Source organism: Apium graveolens, chromosome 11, assembly GCF_009905375.1.
Source record: "Apium graveolens cultivar Ventura chromosome 11, ASM990537v1, whole genome shotgun sequence".
Classification (NCBI taxonomy): domain Eukaryota; kingdom Viridiplantae; phylum Streptophyta; class Magnoliopsida; order Apiales; family Apiaceae; genus Apium; species Apium graveolens.
Genome location: NC_133657.1, coordinates 202,356,862 through 202,374,920, shown reverse-complemented (window position 1 = coordinate 202,374,920; position 18,059 = coordinate 202,356,862). Strand labels below are relative to the sequence as shown.

The following is an 18,059-nucleotide window of genomic DNA, read 5'->3' as shown; positions in this document are numbered from 1 at the left end:
ATTGATCCCAAAGACAAAGGGAAAGGAAAAGTTGATGAACCTATAAAGCCACAGGAGATGAAAATTCCTCAAATCCTGATAAAATCTGTGTGCAAAACTGGTTCAAGTTACTGATGATAATCTTGCTGAAGATGAAAATGTTCAAACTCTGAAAAGAAAGAAGATTTCTGAAGAATCAAAGACAACCTCTGACAAGGTTCAAGTTGTTCAGAGTGAAGAACAACAAGTAACAGCAGAAATAGCAAGTTCTGATAAATTCATCAAGTCAACCTCTGACAGTGCTCAAGTTGATTTAGACAAGATGGAAGTAGCTGACAAAAAGAAACTCCTATGGAAGAATGTCAAACCATCAGATCCAAAGAAAATCCAATTGTTGTCTACTTTCATGACTATTGGGTTAAATGCTAGAGAACCAAGAGACAGGGCTGGACTAGGTTCTGATGAAGCTAAGATTAAAACAAGAGTTGAAGTTGTTACTAGAGATTCATTTCTATTGACAGACAGACCTCTTGAAGATGTTACACAGAAACACCTTGATAAGTTTATCTCTGTTCAAGTGGTACTGGATGTTCATGACAAGCACAATATCAAAGAAAATCTGATTCTATTTCTTGTATATGGAAGGACATATCAAATGTTAGAATCAGATGTGCTAAGCAAATCACTGAAAGAACTTCAATTCTTTCATTACCTTTTAGAGGTAAAGTCTGATATTACCAGAAGATGGTCAAATTTCATATTGAAGACCATCAGAGATAAAGCAAGAATTTCTGGTTCAAGAGTTACAGAAATCATTCTTAATATTTTTGAAAATGATGGAAGTGAGATTCCAATGAAGAAGGATTCTGCTATGCTTGAAGTGATATTGAATGAGAAATGTCTGTGCTACAATGAAAATTCTTCTAATCCTAAGGTAATAATACTGAATGATGATTTAGAAAGAAACCATATCTCTGCGTTAAGGACTGCAATCTAACAGATTGGAAGTCAGAATGAAGAGATTAAGCAAGTCAAGACTACACTATCTCAAGTCCTGAGGAATAAAGAAGAAAAGCTGATATCAAGCTTTGTCAAGAATTATTTTGGATTCAGATTGACTCAGTGAGATTGGTAAAAGCTACAAGGACTGTAAGTTGTAGTTAGTTATCTAGTTAAACTCTTATTGCATTTGTACTTAAAATGTTTTTGACATCATCAAATCTATTAACTTGTATATTTTGCATAATTTACAAGTTGGGGGAGATTGTTAGATATATTTGAGACGTTATCTCTAATATGATTTGTGTTTAGTTTTCAGAACTTAAAAACATGATATATCATGACTTACTGAAACCAGGATTTACTGGAAGTCAGAACTTAATATCAAAACTTAAGGTCATATAAGAACTTAAGTACGGGAAGACTTTCATATAAGGATGGAAGCTGATTTACAGTAGAAGATCGAAACTAAAACAATAGAAGATATGCATGGAAAGAGTTGGAAGACTAGAAGACTTGTAGAAGATATCTGATTGATATATTTTAGGAGACAGAATTGTATTTCATATCAATTAGAATATATCTTGTAACTGTGTAGTATATAAACACAGCTTAGAGTTTACACTATAAGTGTTATCATTATCGAGAAGATTATACATTGTAATCTAGCAGCTCTTAGTGATATTTGTTAATCACTGAGAGAGAACAACAGTTCTTATTGTAACAGAGTTTATTCAATATACTTGATCTTTGTTACATACTTGTGTTAAATCGATTTGATTGTATTAACACTGTATTCAACCCCCTTCTACAGTATTGTGTGACCTAACAGTTTCCGATGCTGATGAGAAGCTTTACATGGGGAATTCAGCGACTTCTACCATTGAAGGTGACGGCACGGTGATTCTAAGGATGACCTCTGGGAAGAATCTGACTTTGAAGAATGTACTATATGTGCCTGATATTCGCAAAAACCTTGTGCCTGGTTCCTTGTTGAATAAGCATGGCTTTTGTATTGTAATTGAGTCAGATAAAGTTGTTTTATCTAAGAGTGGTATATTTGTAGGCAAGGGCTATGTAACCGATGGGCTATTTAAGCTCAATCTTATGTCCATTAAGGACGATAATGAAATGAAGAATTCTTCTGCTTACTTGCTTGAGTCTCCTAATTTATGGCATGCTAGATTAAGACATGTTAATTATGACACTTTACGAAGGTTAAGTGTAAAAGAATACATACCAAAATTAATAATTGATACAAAACATAAGTGTCAGACTTGTGTTGAGGCAAAATTAACGAGATCATCATTTAAATGTGTGGAAAGAAACACCAAAGTGCTAGACCTAATACATAGCGATATATGTGATTTAAAATTCGCTCCAACTAGAGGAGGAAACAAGTATTTTATTACATTCATAGATGACTGTACAAAATACTGTTATGTATATTTGATGAAAAGTAAAGACGAAGCTATAGATAAATTTAAAATCTATAAGGAAGAAGTTGAGACACAACAAACTGAGAGAATCAAAACGATACGAAGTGATCGTGGAGGTGAATATGTTGAACCCTTTGGGGAATTCTATTTACAACATGGTATAATCCATGAGGTCACTGCACCATACTCCCCTCAGTCAAATGGAGTGCCTGAGAGGAAGAATCGCACTCTCAAAGAAATGATGAATGTGATGTTGCTAAGCTCAGGACTTCTGCAGTCGATGTGGGGGGGAGCCATCTTAAGCGTGAATAATATTTTAAATATTACTATGCGTAAAAATAAGGATGTAAGTGAAAGAAATATGTCCTAAGTCCAATCATGTATTAGGATTTAGGAATAACTTTTTATGTAATCTGTTTTGATTTCATTGATATTAATAAAAGACTTGTTTTGTTTTTATTACGGGCTTTATCTATTTAAGTGTTTAAATAAGATATACCATAGTTTAGAGTAAAACTTTTTATGGATTATGATGAGATCATAATAGTGAGACCTAAAAAGATGATAACTCTAAACTTAAATAGTTCCTGATCATAGGATTACTAACTGGTAATTAATAATCCGCAAAGATCGGTACATACTATGCTTGCTTCATTATGAAGGATGTCTGTTCTCATAGACATTTGTGTGGTGACACTATAGCTAGTATGTAGGTGCTTATTATAGAATAAGTTCACTGAACATGACTCGCACAGCAGAACAACTGATGGAGTTCACTCACGTGTCAGCAGTTGTTCACATAGTGATAGTTGTACAAGTATCCTTAGACTTGAGGTCATCATAGTCATCTTGTGTACACTGAACTATGCTTTGGTTTAGTTCTTAGTCTCCAGGGACAATTATTAGGGCTCTACTGGGTATAGGAATTTGTACACGAAGATAGTGTATGATCAATAAAGGATCTACCCCTTCCAGTGAAGGAAGCGAATGTTCAAGGCTGATCCACTTATGCTAGTTCAGGAATCTCTGGCCAGAGTGAATGAAATTAGAAAGGTGTTTCTAATTTGCATAGAACTACGCATAGTAAATGGTAAGCAAGTGATTAAATTAGATAAGCTTGACACGAGATCCATGCCTTGTATTTAATCGGGACATTGTAGGGTAGAAGGAGTTTATTGTACGGTAACTATTCACTGAATAGGTTCTTGGTATTCTAAGCAGTGAATTCATATTATCCGAATAGTCGCGATATGCTGAGAAGTATCCCTCACGATGTAGAATAAATGTGATTAATTAATTAATCATATTTAATAAATTAGAGAATTTATATAAATAATGATAAAATAGTTTTATTATTATTTATTTCTACTACCGGCTTAATATTGAACATACAGGGTCACACCATAAAAAGAGAATGATTTTATGGTGGAGGAATTAATTAATAATGGCTAATAATTATTTATTTATGAAATAAATAATTAATTGGCAAATTTAATAATTGATTAAATGAGATTTAATTGATTATAAATTAATTAAGAAAAGTTCTTAATATTATTAATTAAGGATTTAATTTTTGGAAATTAAATCAAGAGAGAGAATTATTTCTAAAGTGTTTAGAAAAAGGATTAATAATTAAAAGGTGTTTTAATTATTAATGAGAATAATAAATGGGATAATAATAATAATATTTATGGGAAAATTTCAGCTGAAAATTTTGCCTATAAATACACTATTATAGACCCTAATTTTATTTTAAAAACCACAAAAACCCAAAAAGTTTGGAAAACTCAATTCTCTCCACCTCCTTCCTCCTCCTTAACATCGTTTTCTTGGTGGATACCGGTGGAGTGCTTCACACTTGAGGAGCAACTGCTAAGGATCTCTGATCGTTGTCTACGAATTATTTTAAAGGTTAGATCCGATCCCTCGAATTTTTATTCATGATCTGTATGCTATTATTTCGATTTTATATGTGTAAAAAGTGTTTTGCCATGCCCCGCTGCGTTTAAAATCCAACAATGGTATCAGAGCATAGGTTGTATGCATATAGATCTGTGGTAAAAATTTCAGAATTTTATGTGCTTGTATGAATTAATTATGATTTTTACAAGTTATATCATGGATTAATTTTGTCTGATGAGAAATCGTTTCTCATAATAATTTTGAATATTGATCTGGGTACTACAAGTGTTGTAGATCGTCTGGGTATTTTTTTCATAATTTTATGATGTATAGATTTTTTATTATGAATTTTTGAAGTTGTTTCAATTAAAATCGTAATTAAATAATCATATATATATTATTTGTAAGTATGTATGTATATATCTGCTATGCTATACATCCGTTTTCAGCATCTGCTTGTCTGCTGTTGTACGGAGAAAGAATGTCAGGCGCACGCTGATCGAGGCGGCGGTGGCTGCTGCTGCAAAATAAAAAAAAATATAGGGGTGTCGCGCATTCCGGGAATGCTTTACACACCTGTGGCGCATTCACGGAATGGTTACACCTTTTAATGGCTTAAAAGGGTTGTAACGCATCACCGGAATGCGTTACAGGGCTTGTAACGCGTTCCTGTAATGCGTTACAGCCCGACTGTTTACATTAAAATTGATTTTCTGGGAGTTTCGTAACTCCGTTTTAGGCGTGCAATATACCGTTGGATTCGTTTTTCCAAGACGGATCTAATGGAGTAATCAATTTTAGTTTATATAAAAGTTTTGAACTGTTTATATTTCCATGAAGTGTTTTAAAGTTGTTTTTGACTGTTTTAGTTGCTTTTAAATGCTTCATGTGATACATAGAGATGTATAATGCTTAGACTAATGTGCTAGATGATATAACATGCCTACCTTGATGTTTATTCATGTTGATATATGTGATATATGCTTAGTTTATCATGCGATGATAGATTTAGGTGAACTTAAATGAATATAAGGCGTTTGTTAGACAACCTAGTATAGTGAAATTGTTTCATAACCTTAATAACAATATTATGAATAAAATCATGAGATTCTTGTGTTTATGAAACACGTAATTGAATATGAATTTTTGATATGAGAGAAAGGATGATTCTGTCAACAACAGATTTCTATCTGTAAGAAAGGGTTATTAAGTGACGCCTCTTGACAATGCTCCACCCGATCTGGGAATCATCTGATTATTGATTATTGATTTGAAATATTTAATTTAAAAGGAAGAATCTCTTTATAATATGATTATGATTGTAACGTAATATAATCCCTCTAAAATTAAATAATATCAAGTAGTAATTGGCCAATGATACAACGGGCTTGTGTCGGTCATAGCCTTCCAACATGATAGAAAAGTAGTTCTTATTTTTGAATCATTGTCGGTTCGTGCTACAGCCGAGGGCTTTGATTTCGAAATAAGAAAAACTTGTCTATTACATAGAGATGTGTACATTGAATAAGAATCTGAAGGTCGGTACGTGCTACAGCCGTGGGCCTTTGGGGACTGATTCAACTGTACGGAATGTTGGGTTTGACTTGACTTAGAATATTAAGTTTGTCGTGCCACAGCCGAGACTCAATTATTCAAGAGGCTAAAGTTTGATTAGGGAATAACATAAGATGTAATTGACAAGAGTTATCTGCCTATTGAACATTACATGGCGGTTCGTGCTACAGCCGGGGTTGTGTAATGGAATGTAGGATCCCTATTCCCACTAGCATTATGAATGCTTAATTTTTCACGTAGGGGGTTGAATAAATTAGATAAACTAGTGGGAGCCACTTATGAATAAAGACCCGATTCATATAGTGTTTTAAAATGAAATCGAATATTTGCTAAGTGTTGTTATGTGTTTATCATTTACAGATTTACAATATACATTATGTCTTCTGCACTATCACTCAGGAGCATACTAGATGCTCACAAATTGACTGGTCCTAATTATGCTGACTGGCTTCGAAACTTGAGAATTGTTCTCAGGATTGAGAAGCTGGAATACGTGATTGACTCACCTAAGCCTACTGAACCTGCTAGTGATGCACATAATGATGAACATGTTGTGTATCGTAAGTGGATAGATGATGCAAATGTTGCTCAATGCATCATGCTAGCTTCCATGAACATTGAGCTACAAAAGCAACATGAGCATATGGATGCTCACACTATCCCCATGCATCTACAAGAGTTGTATGATGTGGCAGGGAGGACAGCTCGATATGAGATATCGAAGGAGTTGTTCGGTTGTAGGATGTCTGAGGGATCATCTGTGAATGACCATGTACTTAAGATGATCAATTTGATTGAACGTCTTGGATAACTTGGTTTTGCCATGGATGGGGAGCTGAGCCAAGACTTGGTCTTGCAATCGCTTCCGAGTTCGTTCTCGCAGTTTGTTGTGAACTTTCACATGAATAAGTTGGATGTCAGCCTGCCTGAACTCCACAACATGTTGAAGACTGCGGAATCAAATTTTCCCCTAAGAAGAGTTCTGTTCTTCTAATTGGTGAAGGTTCCAATCCTAAGAAAAGGAAGAGGAACTCTTCCATGAAGAAGAAAGTAGGTGAGAAAACGCCGGTTCCACCAAAAGCTGAAGACCCCAAGAGCAAAGTTGTTTGCTTTCACTGTAACAAGGTGGGGCACTGGAAGAGGAACTGCAAGGTTTACCTTGCAGAATTGAAGAAGAAGAAGGGTAGTGAGACTACCGCTTCTGATTCAGGTATGTTCATGATAGAAGTGAATATGTCATTAAATCAAATTTCTACTTGGGTATTAGATACCGCCTGTGGTTCTCAAATCTGCAATTTGTTGCGGGGACCAAGGAGAAGTAGGACTCTTGAGGAAGAGGAGGTGATTCTACTGATGGGAAATGGAGCAAGAGTTGCTGCTGAAGATGTAGAATCATTTCATTTACATATGCCTACGGGCAAGACTATTGTTTTAAATAATTATTATTTTGTTCCCTCGATTGTGAGGAATATTATTCCCATGTTAGACTTGGCTGGATTTTCATTTATTATTGAGAATAATGAATGTTCTATTCTTAGAGATAATATTCTTTATGGACGTGGTACTTTAAATAATGGTCTGTATAAATGTGACATAATTTACTTTAGATTGAACAAACTAATAAAAGAAAAAGGATGATGAAAATCTCACTTCATTGTGGCACTGCAGTCTCCATTTAGTAGACATGGAGAGAGGGCTGCAAATTTGCTAGGAATGGTACACACAGATGTATGTGGACCAATGTCTACGCAAGCCATGGGTGGATTTTCATACTTCATTACTTTCATAGATGATAGATCTAGATTCGGATATGTGTTTGATGAAACATAAGTCTGAAGCCTTTGAAAAGTTCAAAGAGTATAAGTATGAAGTGGAGAAACAAACCAAACATAGTATTATAATTCTTCGATTAGATCGAGGTGGTGAATACTTTAATGGAGTGTTTCTAGATTATCTCAAAGTAAATGGTATAGTCTCCCAGTGGACTCCTCCAGATTGGTATCTGAAAGGAGAAATCGAACTTTGTTAGACATAGTTCGGTCCATGATGAGCTATACAAATCTTCCAGTATTCCTATGGGGTTATGCATTGGAAACCTCAGCATATTTACTGAATAAGGTGCCTTCCAAATCTGTTCCTCAAACTTCGTATGAGATATGGAAAGAAAGGAAACCGAGTCTTAAACACGTTAAGATTTGGGGATGTCCAGCTTATGTCAAGAAAGTTAACCCAGATAAGCTGGAATATCGATCCGTAAAATATAGTTTTGTGGGATATCCTAAAGAGACTTTAGGGTATTACTTTTGCACCGATCATCGGGTGTTTGTCTCCAGACATGCTACCTTCTTGGAAAAGGAGTTTATCCTTGAAGGAAACAGTGGGAGCAAAATTGAACTTGATGAAGTTCAAGAAGCACAAACTACTACGGATCAAGTGGAAACACCTGTTCTGACTGAACAACCTTTTGTGAAACAGCCCATTCATAGATCAGGGAGAGTGTCTCGCCAACCTGAGAGGTAATATGGCCTTGTCATTGAGAATGACAATGATTTGTCAATCATTGATGATGACGACCCTGTGACCTATAATGAGGCTATGAGTAGTGTTGACTCAGAGAAATGGCATAGTGTCATGAAATCCAGAATGGAATCTATGTATATGGTATACAAAAGATAGATTATAGCAGATGGCCAGGTGGAGACCTATAAGGCCAGGCTTGTGGCAAAAGGATTCAAACAAAGGCAATGGATTGACTTTGATGAAACCTTTTACCTGTAGCCCTGTTAAAATCAGTTCGAATTTTGCTTGCGATTGCCGCTTACTACGACTATGAGATCTGACATATAGCCAGATGGTTTTCTTTCCAAGGAAAATAAAAACCTAGTGTGTAAGCTACTGCGAACCATATGTGGTTTAAAGCAAGCTTCTCGAAAGATGGAACATTCGTTTTGATGAGACAATCAAAGAGTTTGATTTTATCAAAAACGTAGATGAACCATGCGTCTACAAAAGGGTTAGTGGGAGCGCGGTAACATTTCTTGTATTGTATTGAATTAGAGTTGACACACATAACAACATAGCAGACCCACTCACAAAGCTACTTTATGAAAGTCACTTTGATCGTCATAAAGACAAGATGAGTATTAGATACCAGAGTGATTGGCTTTAGTACAAGTGGGAGATTGAAAGGAATATGTCCTAAGTCCAATCGTGTATTAGGATTTAGGAATAACTTTTTATGTAATCTGTTTTAATTTCATTGATATTAATAAAAGACTTGTTTTGTTTTTATTACGGGCTTTATCTATTTAAGTGTTTAAATAAGATATACCATAGTTTAGAGTAAAGCTTTTTATGGATTATGATGAGATCATAATAGTGAGACCTAAAAAGATGATAACTCTAAACTTAAATAGTTCCTGATCATAGGATTACTAACTGGTAATTAATAATCCGCAAAGATCGGTACATACTATGCTTGCTTCATTATGAAGGATGTCTGTTCTCATAGACATTTGTGTGGTGACACTATAGTTAGTATGTAGGTGCTTATTATAGAATAAGTTTACTGAACATGACTCGCACATCAGAACAACTGATGGAGTTCACTCACGTGTCAGCAGTTGTTCACATAGTGATAGTTGTACAAGTATCCTTAGACTTGAGGTCATCATAGTCATCTTGTGTACACTGAACTATGCTTTGGTTTAGTTCTTAGTCTCCAGGGACAATTATTAGGGCTCTACTGGGTATAGGAATTTGTACACGAAGATAGTGTATGATCAATAAAGGATCTACCCCTTCCAGTGAAGGAAGCGAATGTTCAAGGCTGATCCACTTATGCTAGTTCAGGAATCTCTGGCCAGAGTGAATGAAATTAGAAAGGTGTTTCTAATTTGCATAGAACTACGCATAGTAAATGGTAAGCAAGTGATTAAATTAGATAGGCTTGACACGAGATCCATGCCTTGTATTTAATCGGGACATTGTAGGGTAGAAGGAGTGTATTGTACGGTAACTATTCACTGAATAGGTTCTTGGTATTCTAAGCAGTTAATTCATATTATCCGGATAGTCGCGATATGCTGAGAAGTATCCCTCACGATGTAGAATAAATGTGATTAATTAATTAATCATATTTAATAAATTAGAGAATTTATATAAATAATGATAAAATAGTTTTATTATTATTTATTTCTACTACCGGCTTAATATTGAACCTACAGGGTCACACCATAAAAAGAGAATGATTTTATGGTGGAGGAATTAATTAATAATGGCTAATAATTATTTATTTGTGAAATAAATAATTAATTGGCAAATTTAATAATTGATTAAATGAGATTTAATTTATTATAAATTAATTAAGAAAAGTTCTTAATATTATTAATTAAGGATTTAATTTTTGGAAATTAAATCAAGAGAGAGAATTATTTCTAAAGTGTTTAGAAAAAGGATTAATAATTAAAAGGTGTTTTAATTATTAATGAGAATAATAAATGGGATAATAATAATAATATTTATGGGAAAATTTCAGCTGCAAATTTTGCCTATAAATACACTATTATAGACCCTAATTTTATTTTAAAAACCACAAAAACCCAAAAAGTTTGGAAAACCCAATTCTCTCCACCTCCTTCCTCCTCCTTAACATCGTTTTCTTGGTGGATACCGGTGGAGTGCTTCACACTTGAGGAGCAACTGCTAAGGATCTCTGATCGTTGTCTCCGAATTTTAAAGGTTAGATCCGATCCCTCGAATTTTTATTCATGATCTGTATGCTATTATTTGGATTTTATATGTGTAAAAAGTGTTTTGCCATGCCCCGCTGCGTTTAAAATCCAACAGTAAGTCCTTATGAAATGTGGAAGAAAAAGAAACCAAGTACCAACACCTGAAAGTGTGGGGGTGCCTTGCAAAGGTACTAATCCCTACACCTAAAAAGGTGAAGATTGGTCCAAAGACTGTGGATTGTATCTTTATCGAATATCCACCACATAACACTGCATATTGGTTTCTCGTATATGATTCCAAGATTCCTGACATTCAAAAGAATACCATTATGGAATCAAGGAACGCCTCATTTTTTGAGACAAACGTTTCCATGTAATCCAGGAAACGAACAACCTACGACGTCTAAACGAACTCATGAGTCTATAGATGATAATAATGAGAGTGAAGACGGAAATGTGGGGTTTGTGAGAAGGAGCAAAAGACAACGTACAGAGAAATCCTATGGGTCTGATTTTATGACCTATTTGCTCGAAGAAATTGATCCGAAAACCTATAAGGAAGCGGTTACCTCACCGGATGGGTCTATTTGGAAAGAGGCCATCAAGAACGAAGTTGATTCGATTATGCAGAATTATACTTGGGAATTAGTAGATTTGCAAACCGGTTGTAAACCATTAGGTAGCAAGTGGGTGTTCAAGAAAAAGTTGAAAACCGATGGCACTATCGATAAGTATAAGGCCAGACTTGTAATCAAAGGATACAAGAAACAGAAAGGCCTTGATTACTTTGATACATATTCTCCTGTAACGAGAATAACATCCATAAGGATGATGTTTGCTATCGCTGCAATACGAAATCTAACAGTACATCAGATGGATGTGAAAACAGCTTTTCTAAATGGGGATATAGATGAGGAAATCTATATGGAACAACCTGAAGGGTTTGTTGTCCCTGGACAAGAGAGAAAAGTCTGTAAATTAGTGAAATCACTATATGGTCTAAAGCAAGCGCCTATGAAATGGCATGAAAAAATTGATGAGATCGTGATGGAAAATGGCTTCAAAATCAATGAATGTGATAGTTGTGTCTATTACAAGGAAAACAAGAAAAGCTATGTCAAGGAAAATGACAGCGGTTATGTCATGATGACATTGTATGTAGATGATCTACTTATTGCCGGAAGCAATGATAAAGTGATCAAATCTACTAAGGACATGTTGAAATCAAGATTCGACATGAAAGACATGGGACTAGCAAATGTTATTCTAGAAATTCAAATTTCTAGAACATCAGAAGGTCTCGCACTAAGTCAACCTCATTACGTTGACAAGATCCTAGAAAAGTTTCTTAAGGATGACTTTGAGAAAGTTAGGACACCTGTGGATATGACTTTACATCTATCCAAGAATAAAGGTGTAGCAATCTCCCAAGTGGAATACTCGAGAATAATCGGAAGTCTGATGTACCTTATGAGTTGTACAAGACCAGACATTGCATACTCAATTAGCATGCTAAGTAGATTTACGAGTAATCCGGGAGCTGATCACTGGAAAGCAATCATAAGAGTACTGAGGTACTTGAGGGGAACTCGAGACTATGGACTGCACTATAGCAGATATCCAGCAGTATTATAGGGATATACTGACGCAAACTGGATATCTAGCAAGAAGGCATTAAAGTCTACGAGTGGCTACATATTTACACTAGCCGGAGCGGCAGTATCATGGAAATCCTCCAAGCAAACGGTGATAACTCATTCCACGATGGAAGTTGAGTTCGTGGCACTAGATAAATACGCTAAAGAGGCTGAATATCTACGCCAGTTTCTAGAGGATATTTCAAGATGGCAAAAGCCTGTGACTGCAATAGGGATACATTGTGATAGTTACATTCCATTGATTCTTAGTTTTTGGGCTGAAAAAGCTATTGGCAGAGCACAGAGCACGATGTATAATGGAAAGTACCGTCATATACGACGACGACATAGTTCCATTAGACAATTAATCTCAACCGGAATTATTACCATTGACTATATATCATCAAAGGATAATATCGCGGATCCGCTAACCAAAGGGTTATCAAGAGAAGTGGTTGAGAAATCATCGAGAGGGATGGGCCTTATGCCTATTACTTAACGACATCATGGTGGACACCCAACCATTGCTGACTGGAGATCCTAAGAACTTGGTTCAATGGAACAACTAAATCATGATGACCAAATCACTGTGGGGGTAACCCCTGACATGTTCCTATGATGAGAAATAGTGAGACCCGTAAGGTACGAAGTTAAACTTCTGAGCTTTTAATGATCTTTCGGTGAATACATGGAGTTCAAAATGTTGAATGCATGGAATTCAGTTGAGTAAACGCGGGTTACTCTATTAGACAAAGATCATCTATATGGGAGAGAAGTGGGGCCGCTTCAAAGGAGAATTGCTAGTATATTGGCCAACAGTATATTTATGCATCGGAGGTTTGGAATGGTTGATCAATTTATCCGCAGAATTATGAAAGACTAGTTCACTATCAATAGTTAATTTGCCAATAGATTTACCTGAATTGACCAACAGATTAATTAAATTCAAATTTAAAATCCTCAGAGAATAAATTTTATCGTGATCAATAACATTAGGGGATGAAATTGTGCAAGAAATTGCACATCACATCAAACGAAACTAAAGCCAACCATGGCACAGATAACTTATTTTAACATTAATGAATAAAACTTCATTTCTTTTACTTGCTGGGTCATTTGCAATAGAGCAAGAAAACTTCAAATGCCTAAAACAGTTGGAAATAGCAACAAACATACTCAATCTTCATTCTTCTTTACTTTGCGGTCATATACTATCTTAATCGATAGAACAATGATGAGAAGAAAGAAGAGGGAACCGATAACAGAAACAGTAATGGCAAGGGCAGGTGAATGGGATAACACCACATATGTTCCTGCAATAAAAGTTAGCATCATAGCCATAACAGAAACAATGTTGAGCACAGTTGATGCCGCATTGAGTTTGGACACTTGACGAGGGTCTTCATTCATTGATTCAAGAAAGTAGAAAAACAACGAAGATGTTGAGAGTAGTAGAGCTAATGCATCCGATACCATAAATGCATTAAATGCCGCCTTTCTGGAAAGAACCACCAATCCTTCATCCTCTTCTCCACTTTGACGGAGACCACCAGGCATAGTAAATCCTACTGTGAAAGTTACTGTGGTAATAAGTGCAGTAACTATTATTTGTGTGTTGGTCCTTTTTTTATACCTTTCTAGATCTTTTTTCATCCGTAAACTCTTTTCATCTATCAACAATTTTGTATGTCTATTGAATAATACATCTTTTTTCGTTCTTTTACTTGGGAGAACAGAACTTTCTGAAATATCCATTTTTTTCACCATGCTTTTACCCCAGAACTTCCAGGACTGAGTGGTCTGGACACCATCGAGTGCAATTTTAATTTGTACCTATAAAAAAGAAAAGGAAAGCCAACATTACCTGACATAAATTTGGAGATATAATTATACATAAATTTACATAAATTTTCATTTTGCAGTAAGTGATAAAAATATATTCTAGCTTCTTGTTTCATGCATTTTTTAGTCATTGATATTACATCTATTCTGTGTGCAAGTTACAATGGAATCTACCTAAAAGTATTATTGTGTACCTGATCAGCAATAATGTCATCTTCTAAATACAACATGTCTCGTGGAGTCCAGTTTTTCTTGTTTTTGGCCATTGTATCAAGTCCTTTATGTTTTATTAGTTCAGGAATAAAACAACCATGAGAGATAAGTAGATGAAGAGGTGTATCTCCGTTGCTATTTTATTGTTTCAAAAGCTTCTCCTTGAACATTTCTGGACAGTACTTTAATATAGCTTGTATCATTTCCTTTTTATTTTCGGCTGCTGCCACATGAAGTATATTTTGACCATTACTATTAATAGCAATGTATGCAGAAGAGGAAGCTGGCCATAGTTGCAAGAGTCTTATCATAGTAGAAGTATATCCTTTTCGCGCAGCTACATGAAATGGTGTTTCCACTATATTTGGGTAAACAAATTGGTACCCCAAATCTTTTTGCGCTTCTATTATGGCATCAAGTACTGAATCAAATTCATGATAACAGGCCCAGTGTGGTGCTGTCCATCCATTCTTTTCAGAAGTTACAAGGTGTTTGGCATATCTCAAGAGACATAGAACCGAGTCTGAAAATAAATCTCAAATACATCAAATTCGGAAGTTACTTCAAAGAAAATATCAAATATAATTAAAAGTAGGTTAGGTGTTAGGACTAACTTGCTTACCCCAATCGTTTAAAATCTACACTGGTTGTTATGTAAAACGTCCTGGCTACCGCTAATTAGTTTGAAGTTGTAATTAATGTCGTATGTTATATCTGGCAAGAAGGATAGAAAATAATATGGATTTTATATAAATTAATGTTCAAATGAAAATAAAGTTCTAACATCATGGATTTTAACACATTTAGCAAATCGGAATCTTGGTGGACTATGGTATAATCTAAGAATGAAAATTATTAAATCAGCATGAACAAAAAGAATTATGCCTGTATAATACATACCTTTGTTGCGATACTTAACAGCAGCATGCAAGGCAGTAATACCATCAGGACCTTCAAAATTTAATGGAGCTGTGCAAGTTGTACAGATCACCTTCACTATATTAGTATACCCTTTTTCCGCAGCTATGTAGATTGGTGTTTTACCATCAAGATTTTGGTAATGTCTGTGAGTTGGGTCGGCCTCTACTAATAACTTAACAACATCCATCTGACCTTTTATAACTGCTCCATGTAAGGCAGTGTTCCAAACCCCATCAACTCTCCTAAGAAAAGCTTGAAAAGAACTAACTGGATTGGCATCAGAAGAAAGCAGAAGTCTAGCTGCATCAATAAGGACCTCAACCACTTCAATGCCATTGTTACCATTCCTAACAGCAGCATGTAAAGCAGTAATACCACCGGGGCCATCAAAATTTAATGGAGATGTGCAAGTTGTACAGATCACCTTCACTACATCCGGATACCCTTTTTCCACAGCTATGTAAATTGGTGTTTCACCTAGTTTGTTTTGACTATGGGTATCAGTAGGGTCGGCCTCTACTAATAGCTTAACAATTGCTACATAACCTCCCCTGACTGCTGCATGTAAGGCGGTGTCCATATCTTTATCACCATGCCTAAGAAAAGCTTGACAGGAAGTTCCGGACAAATGTCGTCTAGCTGCATCAATGATGACCTCAGCCACTTCGGTATGTTGCCCATCTATTGCCAATTGAAGTGCAGTAAATCCATTTTGAGTAAACTTTTCCAAAAGATTTTTGTTTGCTAATTCCCTCAAAATGAATCGCACATGTTTAGTGTTTCCATATTTGGATTCAACCTGAAGGATAGTTTCATGATGACAGTTGAGCATGTCTGCTTCCATCTCCAATTTAGCTATAGCATCAGCATTTCCGGCAATAGCAGCATCATACAAAGCATTTCTATCCATAACTTTGTAGATTGTTCCACCATGGCTCTTAACTATATATAAAAATGTGTCCAATTGAGGATTTAAATGTTTAGCAGTGAACTATGCACTGTGAGGAACTAACATAAAATTGAATCAAAGAAAATTTTAACAAAAGAGTTCTAATTGACGCATACCTTGGTCGAAATTGTTAATACGCAGAACAGTACTACCATTAGGTCCGTCCAAAGATGGAGTTGTGCAAGTTGTAAGGATTATCTCTACTATATCATTCAACCCTTTTTCCACAGCTATGTACATTGGTGTTTTACCACTATAGTTTTGTTTATGTGTATCAGTAGGGTCAGCCTCTACTAATAGCTTAACAATTGCTACATGACCATACATGACTGCACAATGTAACGCGGTGTCATTATCTTGATCACCTTGCCTAAGAAAAGATTGAAAGGAAATTTCAGGCAAATGTCGTCTAGCTGCTTCAATGAGGACCTCGGCCACTTTAGTATGTCCACCGTATATTGCCCAGTGAAGCGCAGTTTCTTTACAATAAGTAAGCTTTTCCAAAAGATTTTTGTTTGCAAACTCCTTTAAAATGAATCGCACCCGTTCAGTATTTCCATTTTTGGATTCAGTATGAAGGATACTTCTACCATATCTGTTCAGTTTATCCGCTTCCATCACCAGTTCAGTTATGGCTTCAGCATCTCCTCGGGCAATGGCAGCATCATACAAAACATCTAAGTGATCCATAATTCGATATTATATGTGTGTGTGCGTGCGCATATATATATATATATGATCAAATTACTCGATAAGCTACGGCTTACATCACGTTTCATTGTCTATATATAGAGGTTTGCTATAGATTAATACTGTTGACCAAAACAAAGTCAATAACGCGGGCGACACAATCAAATTCAAGACTAACTTCCTTTCCCACTCAACTACCATACCCTATACCTGTGTTAAATCCCACATGGTGCAATACAAGGCCATGTACTTACAAGGATCACCACAGAATGCAGAAAACCCGTGGTATCAATCACAAACTTCACATCACAAGTAACAAAAGATTTTCTAACAACCTATAATTTGTCCCATCCAAGGCTTTGTACTGCTTATTTGAAAAACTGAGTAAATTATAGAATGGCGACCAAACTTAATCTCATTTTAACACTTAGTAGTCCAGGCTTCAAATTTACAATATAGTGAATAAAAATTACTTTTATATTTCAAGAAGTTGGCTAAAAGTCACTATTTTATATCTCAGGTTCGAACCTTACCAACATCAAATATTTATATTATTATTCAGTTTCGAATCCTGCCAACAACCAATACTTATATTATTATTTATAAATATATTAATAACGTAATGATCCAAAAAGAAATTTATTATAAATTTAAATAATATAAAAATATAACGAAGACCTGTGCATCGCACGGGTTGTAAACCTAGTATATTATAAAAGTATTACTCCCTTAAACATGACTGCCCCGTTTAAAAAAAATTATTTCGATGATCCAACCATACTAATATTAATAGCTACATAATTCAGTTATGTGAAAATAATTTAAAAAAAAGATATTATTGTATTTAACTTTTTAGTAAAACCTAGTAATTGTAAAACATCGACCCTTTCGGCCTTTCCTATTAACAAGCTTTAAGATTAAAAACAATTCTTTTCAAATGAATTAATCGACGATTCATCCGTACTGATGTGTTTATGTACTTTTGTGAAAAAATTGAAAATGTTATGGTATATTTTCTTTATTCAATTCATAAGTCTACTACACTACATAAACTTAAATTGAATACATTTTATAAATTGAAATCACTGTATAAAGGTGACTTGTGTTATTTGAGAAGGAATGCGTGGAATTAAGATAATAGTAAAGAAAAATGGGAATCTGTTTTTAGAAATTTAAATGG

General features: G+C 35.1%; 1 protein-coding gene across 2 annotated transcripts; it reads right to left on the bottom strand.

Annotated features, from left to right (window-relative positions):
- Positions 1–13,220: 13,220 nt before the first annotated feature.
- LOC141696843 (uncharacterized) lies at positions 13,221–16,928 on the bottom strand. 2 transcript variants are annotated; one of them, XM_074500966.1, is made up of 4 exons: positions 16,306–16,928; positions 15,220–16,182; positions 14,301–14,842; positions 13,221–14,097 (listed from the first exon to the last, which is right to left on the bottom strand). In XM_074500966.1, exons 1-3 carry the CDS (start codon positions 16,877–16,879, stop codon positions 14,460–14,462), a joined length of 1,920 nt encoding a protein of 639 aa, XP_074357067.1. In that variant the 5' UTR covers positions 16,880–16,928; the 3' UTR covers positions 13,221–14,097; positions 14,301–14,459. The 2 variants fall into 2 exon arrangements, with proteins under 2 accessions (XP_074357067.1, XP_074357068.1); XM_074500967.1 differs by lacking the exon at positions 13,221–14,097 and adding an exon at positions 14,942–15,033 and having other exon boundaries at positions 14,711–14,842.
- Positions 16,929–18,059: the final 1,131 nt, after the last annotated feature.

Bases quoted from the DNA above. Each gene is read 5' to 3' on its own strand.
- LOC141696843 (XM_074500966.1), bottom strand. From the start codon at position 16,879: ATGGATCACTTAGATGTTTTGTATGATGCTGCCATTGCCCGAGGAGAT. The intron at 16,183-16,305 runs GTATGCGTCAAT...TTTTATATATAG, and splicing joins TATTAACAATTTCGACCAAG to TTAAGAGCCATGGTGGAACA. The intron at 14,843-15,219 runs GTATGTATTATA...ATTTATTTTCAG, and splicing joins TGTTAAGTATCGCAACAAAG to ACTCGGTTCTATGTCTCTTG.